This window comes from Podarcis pityusensis, assembly GCF_964106645.2.
Source record: "Podarcis pityusensis genome assembly, chromosome: 6".
Classification (NCBI taxonomy): domain Eukaryota; kingdom Metazoa; phylum Chordata; class Lepidosauria; order Squamata; family Lacertidae; genus Podarcis; species Podarcis pityusensis.
This window is the reverse complement of record NC_138030.1, coordinates 64,086,903-64,099,083: the sequence shown is the minus strand read 5'-3', so window position 1 is coordinate 64,099,083 and position 12,181 is coordinate 64,086,903. Positions and strand designations below refer to the sequence as shown.

The window sequence follows — 12,181 nt, the reverse complement described above, 5'->3', positions numbered from 1 at the left end:
TTTTAAGATGCTGTATAGGAGCCTTAGAAGAAGGCTAAACTCTGAAATTTAGATCAGACCCTAAGGCATAATAAATACTTAAACTATGGCATTCACCACCTTAGGATGAAGTGGTTGCCACCAATTTGGGTGTTATTAAAAGGGAGTTGGACAAATTCATGGAAGATGAATCAGAAAATGGCCATCAGTGGCCACTAGTTATAATGACTATGTAATGCCTCTCATGTCCTACACAATATGCACATGGGGAGAGTGTTCTTGTACTAAGGTCCTGCTTGCCATCTTCATATAGGCATCTTATTGGCAACTGGAGAGCAATGTGCTGCTGGATTAGATGGGTATTTGGTCTGATCCGGCAGGGCTCTTTTCCTGTTCTTAAATGTGATGAATTCAGAATGCCATTGTATACATGCATGATGTGGCCATGTAAGCAATACTTTATGTACCCCATTTTGCAAAGCAGTTTGTGGCTCCAAAGAATGTATGGAAAAGAGCAACTAAAATGGTTATTAAGGTGAGCCAATAGCACCCACTCTGGGAGGGATGCTATCTTGTCCTCTGCCTCTGGCAGCATAATGTCCTAGGCTGACCCAGTTAGGGGGAACAATTAGCTGCTGAGATAAGCATATGTAAAACTAGGAACAAACGAAAGTGTCCAGCAGTTCTGCACATGATTTGTTGTATGTCTCTTGGAACTTCAAGAATAATCACAGCCTGGGTTACACATGGCTAATTTCCCCACAATAAATGTAAAGTATAGCTAGAAGCTGCTAACACTCCCAGTAACTTTCATTGTATCTCACTATCGGGAACTGATGGAAGAGGACCACAATGAAGTCTGAAGAAACTCCTTAGCATTTGCTCAGCACCTAACCTCTTTAGCGCCACCCCTGGGAACCCCTCAGTCCCTTCCTACACTGAAAAGTAGGCTTCAGGCCAACCTGCAACAGGCTTTGAAGCAAAAATGGAAGGGAAGGGAAGGGAATATGTGTGTCCCTTTTGGATATTCATGTGCAGCTCATTGTATAAAAGGCATTGCAGGCTGATTGCCACTAAGGGTGTCACTAGAAATGATATTGAGGATTGATTATTGAATCCCTGTAGCTATGGAAAGGGGGTGGCGAATTGGGGAAAGACCACAGCACTTCAAGTTACAAGAATGGAAATTCCGACTAAAGATACTGAAAAACTTTCTGACAGGAAGAGCTGTTCAACAGTAGAACAGTCTCCCTTGGGAGGTGATGGACTCTCCTTCCTTGGAGGTTTTTAAGCAGAGGTTGGATGGTCATCTGTAATGGATGCTTTAGACATAGCTGTCAACTTTTCCCTTTTCTTGTGAGGAATCCAATTCGGACTAAGGGAATTTCCCTTTAAAAAAGGGAAACGTTGACAGCTATGGCTTTAGATCAGTGGTTCCAAATTAGCTAATTAGTGAAGACCCCCTGTTTTTCAAAAGCCAAGCCATGGACCCCCTACTTTTGAACATAACTCTATGATAGTTACCTCTGCAAAGCAATTTTTCAAACAAAATGTGGGGTAGCCCCTAATAAGCAAAAGATTTTAGGTATACTGAAAAACAGACTAGGGCTGGCTTTCAACATTGTGATAAATCAGCAGCTAAACATCATGATATTCCGATATATCACAATGTCTGAAATTGGAGATCAGGCATGCGGATGAGCTAAGGAGCAGCTGCGGAAATCACATGGGGGGGGGGAGAGGAGGCAGAGTTACCTCCACTGCATGTTTTAAGTGGGAGGGGATGGGATGTACATCAAGCCCCCACCAGTGGGGCAGCCAGCAAAAATGCATGTCCACTGTGGCTGCTGCTGCTTTTACTGCTGACTGAGAACAGTTGCTCTGCCTCAGTGCCAGGGGAGGGTAGTGCCACAGTGCCTTGAAGTGAGAGCGATCATCTGCCCTGGTCTCCCTCAGTGTGAGGGAAGGCAGCTCAGATCAGCAGCGTTATCAGCTGAGACCATCAAGTGATATCAGTGGTGCCTTGAAATTGGCTGCCTTGCTCTCTCTCGCTCAAGGAGCGATATATTGCTGCGTATTGCCGGGTCAAAATTGTTATTGCGGGGTGATTTCAAATCCAGTTTTGGCCAATATATTGAAAAATTGCATGGCGCTAAAACAGACCATAAAATTTGTGATATTACCAAGCAAAAATGGGAAAAAAATAGTTGGGTGGGAGGCAAGGGACCCCCTGGGTGCATTCTGCAGACTCCCAGGGCTCCCCAGAACACTAATTTGGAACCACTGCTTTAGATCCTTTAGCTGAGATTCCTGCATTGCAGGGGGTTGGACTAGATGACCCTTGGGTTCCTTCCAACTCTACAATTCTATGATTCTATGACTAGGGAAGGCTGTTTTAAAGTTGTTCCTCCTGCACAATTTGCTCAACTAAAATGTCATCCAAAGCTGCAAACATGCAGGTACCATATGGGCATGTTACCCTACACTGGGCAAACAGCAGCTTTGATAGATGGGCTGGTTTCAACCTGAAAAACTGTGAAGGTAAACGGGTTGATCCCTCTCCCAAGCCCTGCTCTGATCATATTTTCATGCCCTCTACCAGACAGTTTAGAAAGAGTGGGAAGTGGGGTGGAATCCTGCAAGTATCATGTTCAAGCAACTCCAGTGTCCTGTTACATTTGGTCCAAGTACAATACCTGTGTATTTCTGCACTGCAAATGACTGGGAAGGGTAACAGAATCATAAAGGAAAACTCTAGTGCTCTATCTGTATATATTTTGGTTTACCACATTTTCCTTCTCCTTTCCTATTGTATAGAACAAACTTTTAAAGGCATCTATTTTTAAAAAATCTTCCTGACTCCTTGGTTTTCTTGATGTCTTTGTAGTCATTGTTTTCTGCACTGCCAAGACATCAAATTTTAAAATGTATATTTGATTAATGACTGATTTCATCATGATTTGTTTATCTTCAAATGAAAATTATGACAGTGCAATATAGCTTTCTTGTGGAGCTGAAGGTATATTAATAATATCCAAATAAAAACATCTTATTTGACATAAAACGTTATTGAGTGCTGCTACAGTTTCAATAATTAACAATAATAAATAGCTAGCTTTAACAAAGTCTGATTGGCTGGTAAAAAATTGTTTGGAATGATGTAGTATTACTTATTGTATTTGTTTCCAGAGAAGAATATTAATATCAATTAGAATATTTCTAATGGCCTTACAGGAAATTTGCCAAGAACATTAGAAGGATTATAATTGCTACTTGGATTTAGTAGAGTTTAAATCATTTTTTTGCCAGCATATTTAAAGGTCTGGTTCCTCCTGGCTTAGTGCGGATATATTCTAACAATAATAATATAATGGCTTTGGTCTAGGAGTGAATCCAAGCAGTTTTCACAGGTTTTCTAGGTGTGCTATCGGTGGCTCTGAAGTCTAAACTACACGTTGCAAATAAATGTGTACAATTCAAAGTGCTGGCAAAGCCCTACATGACTTAGGTCCAAGCTATCAGAAAGACTGTATTCCCTCATATGAACCTGCCTGGGTTTTGAGATTTTTGGGGGAGTCCTTTCTCACAGCCCTGCCACCCCCACAGGCATGATGGGTAGGGAGACGGGAGAAGGACTTCTTGGTGGCTGCTCCCAGAGTCTGGAACTCCCTCCCCAGAGAAGCTACACCAGCTCCCTCCTTGCTGTCCTTCTGCCAGCAAGTGAAAACTTTCTTTTTCCAACAGGCTTTTGGGAACTGACTGCTTTTAATGAAAAGGCTGGTGCCATGCTGTTTTTATTGTGATTAGTTATACGTTTTAAACAGATTTTATATACGTATGTAGTTTAAATTCTGTCAGTGTTTAATTGTATTTTAATGACTGGTTTTTCTATGTTTTTAGCGGTTCTGGTTTTTATCCGTAACCTGCATTGAGTCAAGCCAAGTTAAAAGGGTGGGGCATAAAAAGGTGAGGTAACCCAGTGGCCCATTTAAATGAGGAAAAGCCACTTCTTGTGGAGCAATTGGGAGTAGAGAGGTGAGGTTCTCTTTGCCTGCTTGAGCCTTGCACATCCTGGCTTGTTTGTGCAAGTTGGGTGGGCAGCTCACTAGGTGGGTTCAGAGGGTAGTTAATGCATATTTGTGTGAGTGGGTTGGCCCCACCACCTTGAAGGAGGTGGTGGAAAGCCCATTCCCATTTTAAAAAGCCTTCCCTAGACCCTGAGGTACTTGGCAACTGCTGTCGTACCTCAGCTCCCGAACGCCTTGGGAGTTGAATGTTCCAGCTCCCAAATGATCGAAAACTGGAAGTGAGTGTTCCAGTTTTCAAACTTTGTTTGGAAGCCGAACGTGCAGTGCGGCTTCCGCTATTGTTGCCTGCACAATCGGGAACCAATCGGAAGCCACGCCTTGGTTTCCAAACTTTTCAGAAGGCGAACGGACTTCTGGAACGGATTCCGTTCAACTTCCAAGGTATGTCTGTACTGCCCTGCCACTAATACCCACTTTTGGTGCAAGGTGCTTGAGAGGGTTGTGGCAATTTATCCACAGGCACTTCAGGAGTCAAGAGGAAATGGATTGCTCGGAACTATTCCAGTCTGATTCAGGCTTGCTTTAGGCACAGAATAGCCCTTGCTTGCCCTCCTTCATGTGAGAGACAAGGGTAGTGTGACCCTGTTGCTGCTCTTGGATCTCCCAGCAGCTTTTGATACCCTTGACCATGTTATCCTCCTTTCTTTGTGGGTTGGGAGTTGGAGGCAATGTTTTATGGTGGTTCTGCTCCTACTTGCATGGTTGGTCTAAGAAAACAGCACTGTGGAATTATGTGCCTACATCCTGGCAAGTTAGCTGCTGGGTCAGATGCAGATTTAGAAGAGCACAACCAGTTTGGTCATGTTGGCCTTGGGCACGCCACACCTATTATTTAGACTAGAACATGAGAGGCAGGGGGCGTCAAATTTTGGCATTACACAGGACACTGCTGAAATTGTTGACCCAAAGGACCACCCATTGCAAGGTGCCACAAGCCACTATTTCTTCCACAATGCTAGTTAACAGCCATCAGAAGGTCTTGGGCACAGTGCACCCAACTTCATTTTTCTATTCTTCTGATTTACACAGAACAACTGGAAGTGGTCTAACCACTACCTAGTCAATCTACATCATTTGTATGTTCTTGTTCCCCACCCCCCTCTCAGAATGACTCATTGCTTCAGCATGGGTTGCCCAGTTTTCCAGCAAATCCACTCACCCCTTTTGGTGTGCCAGCGTTGCAGGACGGCAGAGGCTCCACTGGGGCCTTGACAAGGGAACCAGGGTGCATAAGCCCCCGCCATCTATCAGGAGCCGGATTCTGGCCTGCATCCTGTTTTGGCTAATGGGATGCAGGCTGGGACTTGGCCTGTGCTGGGGGATGGAACCAACGGAGTGGGGAGGCTTCCCTCGCGTCCGCCCCCTGGCCATTTAAGCAGCCTGCACCTGGGGCACTACCTGTTTGGTCTTTGGCAGCTGCCTCAGAAGTGATGCTTTTTTCAGCATACAAAAGCAGTGGTGGGAGATCCATGATATTTTTGCTTCTCTTGTACTTTTTTTCAGAGAAACAGGAGCTCTGTTTCATGGAGGGGGGCTCGGCAATACAAATTTCAGCAAAAGAAGGGGAGTAGCGTATATCTGTGGTTCATACAAGACACACAAAATAACTATTTCTTAAAGTAAGGAGAGAGTTGTGTTGTAACTGGAACTTTTCTAGCACTATTTTTTAAGGGTCTTAATGAAACCAACAAACAAAAAATAACCACAAAGCAGCAGATATTCTCAGGTGTAATTTCCTCCAGAATTATTCTTACACATCAGTGGAAGCAACAGGGGTTTCAGATTGCTAGCCTAGTAACATTACCAATAATCTAGCCAGGAATTTAGCTACACTCCTAAAGTCATTTATACACTGGTATGCGAGTCTTTGATGACTCTCCATTAAAGTAAATAGTCAATATTAGCTCTTGCAAGCCTGCAAACAGTTCTGCATCATAAAATTCTAGTCATTTCAACCACATTTTGAAAATAGATCTATTTATGAACCACATGAACTTTTCTCTTCAAAATGCTACAGGAAGCCTGAAAACATTTCCCCCCTTCCAAAACTGGGCTTCACATTTTTTGGGGGGGGGGTCCTACAAAAAGCTAGAAAATACTGGCCTATGAAGTAGCGCCACTAAAAACTCCCAGTGAAAATGTCTGGTCTGAAATTGATGCCCCAGCCTTTCACCATTCCCCCAAACCTTCCCCAAAAATAATCTGATTATGGTAAGGACATTTATACATCAGGTGATTCTTGAGAACTTAACCATGGTCCACTGGTCCAGCATCAATTCTCCAGCACTGCTCTACATGCTTTACTGGAAGTGCATTCTACTATTTTGCAAGATAATGTTGGATATTTTAGGATGGTGAGGTGAAAAGGAGTGCCTGTACTTTCAGAAGTCATGTTAAACAGAAAACTGCAGTGAGTTGCAGCACATCTTCTGAACCTGCCTGCCCACTTAATTCTGCAAATAAATAAGTATATACCCTCCAATTATTAGAAAAATAAGAGCCCTTGTGTGCTCTTTTGCACCATCATCGCCATAGTCTTAATTATTGCTCACTTTTGTAAGAATGGTAAACACATATCCTTGGATTTAAGGTGCCGTGAATGGGGAGTAGGCATGCTATAAATGCTATATATTTATTCAAATGAGGAAAATGTGTTATTGAATTTATATTAAAATAAATGCACTGATCAACATCATCCCTATTCTGTGGGCTGATAAATGAAAAGGCGTTGTTTTCTTTATTAAATAATTTCAAGGGGACATGGAGATGTGTGGCTGGATAATGGAGGAAAATAGGCTTTGAATCATCTGCAGCAGCTTATTGATTCTTGAATGATTTCAGGACAAGCATATTCCTTTTTGGAGAGAACTGTTTTAGGGCCTAAAACTTCGAAAGCAAACAGAAAATGGTAGTTATATGAAGATGTATCCTGCAGTTAGTTTTCATAGCTGAGCTGCTGTTGTTTTTAATAGAAATGGCACCTATGGTAAAATGGTAGGTGGGGGAGAAAGTTATCCTTTACTACCTCAAAAATAAACATGAATCGGTCATTATATGAAATTCGTCAATATCTTTCTAATTAAAATTCTTTCGTTAGGGTGTATAGTTTATTCATATTGTGTCATCAGTGCATCTTGGAAACCTTTTTCTTTATCTAGTTATTACACCGATATCCTCCTACCTTTCCTCTAAGATGCTTGGCTTACATAGGTGCCTTATTTTCCATTTTATCCTCACAGCAACCCTATAAAGTAGGTTTGGTTGATGATTGGCACAAGGTCAGCCAATGAACTTTGTGGCTGAGCAGGGATTGGGACTTGGGTCTCCCTCGTCCTAGTCCAGCACTCTAACCACGACACCCCACTGTCTATGCTGTTCAAACTCACTAGCATAGGAGCCAACTGCTAGGGGCCAATGTCCCTTGCCCCTCCCATAAAATATTTGAGGGGGTTGCTCCCCCCCCAGTTGATGGGTGTTGCCATTCAAATGGTGTGTGTGTGCGCGCGCGCGCCGTGTCCTGTGATTGATTATGTGGGGCGGGGCTTACCTGCCCCCCCAATATTTTATTCAAGTTGGCACCCCTGCTCACTAGATACTTTGGAAAAGAGAAGTAGTTAGATCCTGCAGTCTTGAATTGTGCACACAGCACTTGGGTTATCAAAGTGTATTTTGGGTTGTCTCCAGGCTATTCAATAAACAAAGTTGCTCTACGTGTCTCCCTGAAAGGGAAATATCTCTTACCGGCATATCAGTTGGTTACATGCGCACTGCAATAGTTGGTCATGTTCAGCAGTTAGTTTGTTTTTTAATATTCCATTTATATCTTGCGTTTCTTCCACCATGGGACCCAAGATGGTGTACATGTATTTTCCAGGCAGTCACCCATCCAAGCCCTGGCCAGACCCAGACCTGCTTAGCTACGATAAGACAGAGCTCTTATGTGCCTTCAAACTATATCATGGGGCACAGTAGCTTGTATCTTTCAGTTGATAATCAGTAATGTTGGACTATTGCGGAAAGCACTTAATGCCAGCCTCCAATGTTTCTAAGAATTGCTTGGGCACATTAAAAATCCTCCTGCTTATATACTTTAAAGAATCTGAACATGATTTACTTGCTGTTGTTCCACTAGACATATAAAAACCATAGAGACACTGACCAGGCTTCTTGACGAATCCCCTCTTTAATACAGCTCTTCTTCTTTGGGAATAGTTGGTATCATAAAAGATTATAGCCTCTTTACATGACAAGCAGAAGGATAGGTGTGATTATTGAAGAAAGAGAATGATGAGGAGTCATAAGTTCACACATCTACAATAACATTATATCAATGGGAATGTAGCCTGGAAAAATGAATTTGTATTTATAAGTTGAGTCCTGCTTAGATAGTATTTTGCAGAACACAAACATTATATTTTAAACAGAAATTATAAAATAAATTATGGGAGAGAGAATGGTCTCTTCGTGGTATTCATTGGGAAATGTATTTCCCTAAACATGGATTTTAAAAATCTTAGAACATTTTTTCTAACTGTTGCAAGTAAATGAACATAGTGGAGCTTACTGTATTCTAGTGGTGGCCAAACTTGGCCCTCCAGCTGTTTTGGGACTACAATTCCCATCATCCCTGACCACTGGTCCTGTTAGCTAGGGATGATGGGAATTGTAGTCCCAAAACAGCTGGAGGGCCAAATTTGGCCATCACTGCTGTATTTACTTGACTGCACCTTTTTGAGGCAAATTATGTCATTAGATTTGATGGTGCCAGCAAATCCTTTTTTGGTTTCAAGGTTTTGAAAATTGAGGAGTGCATTAGATTTGATGGCACATTAGATTCACATAAATATGGCAATTTGTTTAAGTCACTTATGTGGAAGGACCATAGCTTAGTGGTAGAATAGACAGTGATGAGCTGGATTGACCAATGCTATGGTTTTATCTAAGCAGCGTTTGATAGCAGGGTGGGCTTGCGCTGTTCACCTGACATCATTCTGGGATGGTGAGGTGGAAGGGTGAAGTGGCAGTGAATAGAACATGACTATGTGAAGTGTTTTAGATTATTAGTACTATTTCAATTTAAATTATTTTGGGATGATACTGCCCGCTTGAGCAACAAGGAAATGAAATGTAACAGGGATCAACATGTTTTACATGGCTTTGTGACGAGTGCAACTTTCAATAACAAATATTTATGTTTCCTTGTAGTTGCCCCAACAATTCAGGAAATAAAATCGAGTGGAGTGACGCTTGGAGGGAGTGGATTCATAAGATGCGAAAGTGCGGGTGTTCCTTCCCCAGCTTTTGAATGGTTCAGAGGTGAAAGGAAGTAAGTTTGACTGTCAAACCTGCTTTCATTCTTACATGTGCTCTAGGATCTGTATATTACGTGGGCAATGAATCAGAATTTGGCTCCTCACAGGAAGCAGTCAGTCACTTGCCTGCATTGCTGATATCATGCAATTATGCCACCACAAATATCATAAATATCTGGTATACAGTGGAGTGTTGCTGTAATGCTGTAATGCTGTAATGCAGGTAGAGGAGCCCACAGAGGTTGGTTACTGTATCTTAGACTCTGTTAGGATTACCAAGAGAAAGACTGTAAAGCAACTTGCATACTTGGACATTCTACATAAATAGAATATTTATGATCAGCACAGCATCTGTTTAAGCACAACTATATTCTTCTTGCAAATTAGGCATCATGAACGAGACAACACAAAAGCTTGAATCTAAAATATTATTTCCATTAAAACCCATGAAACAAGCAAAATGTACATTTCAAATAGCCTAATAAAGACTACAACTGTTATAATGGTCTAATATATTATAATATCATTAATGTATTCAAATATGAGCCTATATATAGATATTTTTCAGGGCTGAAGCTGATTCGTGCTGTTCTGCAGCTTGGTCTTTCCCATTGTCTCTGAAGGACGAGTTAAATCTTGTAGTGCCATAATTCCTCTGTGTAAATAACACACGCACATGCACAGAACATAAATGCTGCCTCCTTATGCTTTTCCTCTCTGCAAAGTGGCTGCTGTGTGTGTGTGTTCTGGGGGTGGGGGGGGAGGAGATAATCTGAAATTCCAAAAATAAAGGATGAAATTTTAGAAAGGGGAGTTTGACTTCCTATGCATTTTCTTCCTCATGTGTTCCATATAGAAAACATACACTTTTAAATTAGAGGTTGATCTGAATTTAAAGCAAGTATAATTAGGTAATTTTATATTGGGATATGTTTGTCTGGATATAGTGGGGATGCAGGAGAAGGCAGGTTTCAGAATTACCTGTGAGTACCTTGTGACCTTGAGGTGACCAAAAAGTATGCATTAAAACAGACTCAGCAAACTTAAATTTGGTTTATAACACCAGACTGCAGCTGGCTGAAGAAGGTTCATATCTGAATTCCATGTCTTTAGAAAGCTCATTGAATGTAAAAAAAAAAAGTAGCATATCAGGGAGAAAGCTTAAGTAAACCATAGTCTCAATACGGTGTAGATCAATTCTATGATATGGAGTAAATCAGCCTTAAATTCCCTGTGATAATTCCAATGATATTGGATATTTCTAGTGCTTCTATGTTAATTAGCCCTTAGAAGCAATTAGCCCTTAATCAGTAGCATTTTCAAACAAGGCAGCCTTGTATCGGGAAGGCTTTTAATGTCTGACGTTTTGTTATGTTTTTGTATTGGAGACCCCCCTTCCCCAAGTGGCTGGAGAAGCCCAGCCAGATGGGCAGTGGTAATAATAATAATAATAATAATAATAATAATAATTTCTACTGTTTTAAAAGCTGTTTTTATTGCTATTTTAATGAATATTATACTATTTTATGTAAGCAGCTTAAGATTTTTTGAATAAGCAGTATATAAAACTTTTGCAAAATAAAAACTAATATACTAGATCCTAATCAAGTAGCATCAGTATTCAATATTCACAATTATGTTTGTCTTATCATTACTCATTGCTTGCTCTTAAGTACTTCTGAATGCTTAATTTACACTTCAGCATTCGTGAATGAATCATCTTAATATGAATTGATTTTAGACTTCGGTAAACTTGTTAATATATTTATTTTTTCTTGGTTTGCTGCTGTACCACAGTAGTGAAAAGAAACTGAGAGTTTCCATCCCTTTTTGTCAAAATGAATTAAACAGCTTCAAACACTTGAAAATTACGCAAGTGAAGTTGAATTCTCAAAGTAAATCACTTAGAAAAAAGTAGATTAAACAAAGGTGAGGTTTCTAGAGATAATTATTCAAACCTATAATTCCTAAACGTTCATGTTTGCTTAATGCAGCAATAACTCATGCTTCAGGGTTTTGAAAAGGACTATTTGTTTCCTACTAGTGTGTTGTCTACTGCTTTGAGATGACTAAACCAAATGCTATTTTATATGCAGGGCTGTGTACTGATTAAATAAAAAATAGGAGCATTAATGTAATGTAAAATATTAAATCATCAATATGCAGCTATACTATTAATAATGATAGATATGTATTTTGAGGCTGAATGCTGGGGAGGGAATTGTACCTCTCTCCCAGATTTATGATGTGCTGCCTCAATATATCAAAATTAAATGGTAACTTGTTGATATAGGCAAGAGTTCTGCTTTCAGGATGAAATATAAGCAATTCCCCGAGTAATCAAGCATAGCTAAGTATTTTCACATTTAACTATGCCTATCCAACTTCTGAATGTGGTTACATATGTTCTGAAAATAAATGAGTCCAAGAGAAAAATATTTTTCAAATTATCCACAGTGTTTACCAATTGCTCCTATTTCTGGAAATTCCTATGCCAAGAAGTCTCAACCTTTGGTCATATGAAGACTCTAAATGTCACTTTTCTGACTGATGGAGTCTTCCTAAATTTGGCTTTAAAAAGAGCTGAGCGAAATTGGCCACCCAAAATTCTTCACACTGCTCAACAAGTGGCAAAATTGACACAACAGCTTGTTGGGAGGAGGGCCCAAAGACTCAGGTGTGGTTTCATTAGCTGTGGCATAGCTTCTTTCTTCCCCCACCCAAATATTTTGTGGCCACTGAAAGCAGCATACCAGAACTTTTCTATTGACCATCCAACCACCATTTTGCATCTCCCACAAT

The 12,181-nt window shown here is 40.7% G+C and overlaps 1 protein-coding gene across 2 annotated transcripts in view; it reads left to right on the top strand.

The window, feature by feature from the left end:
• Positions 1-12,181, top strand: part of NEGR1 (neuronal growth regulator 1) — a 466,181-nt gene that overhangs the window by 343,768 nt on the left and 110,232 nt on the right. For both annotated transcript variants that reach the window (XM_081008954.1, XM_081008955.1), the window contains exon 5: positions 9,273-9,393. In XM_081008954.1, the coding sequence (XP_080865080.1) occupies positions 9,273-9,393 (121 nt within the window). The remainder of the gene's footprint in view (positions 1-9,272; positions 9,394-12,181) is intronic.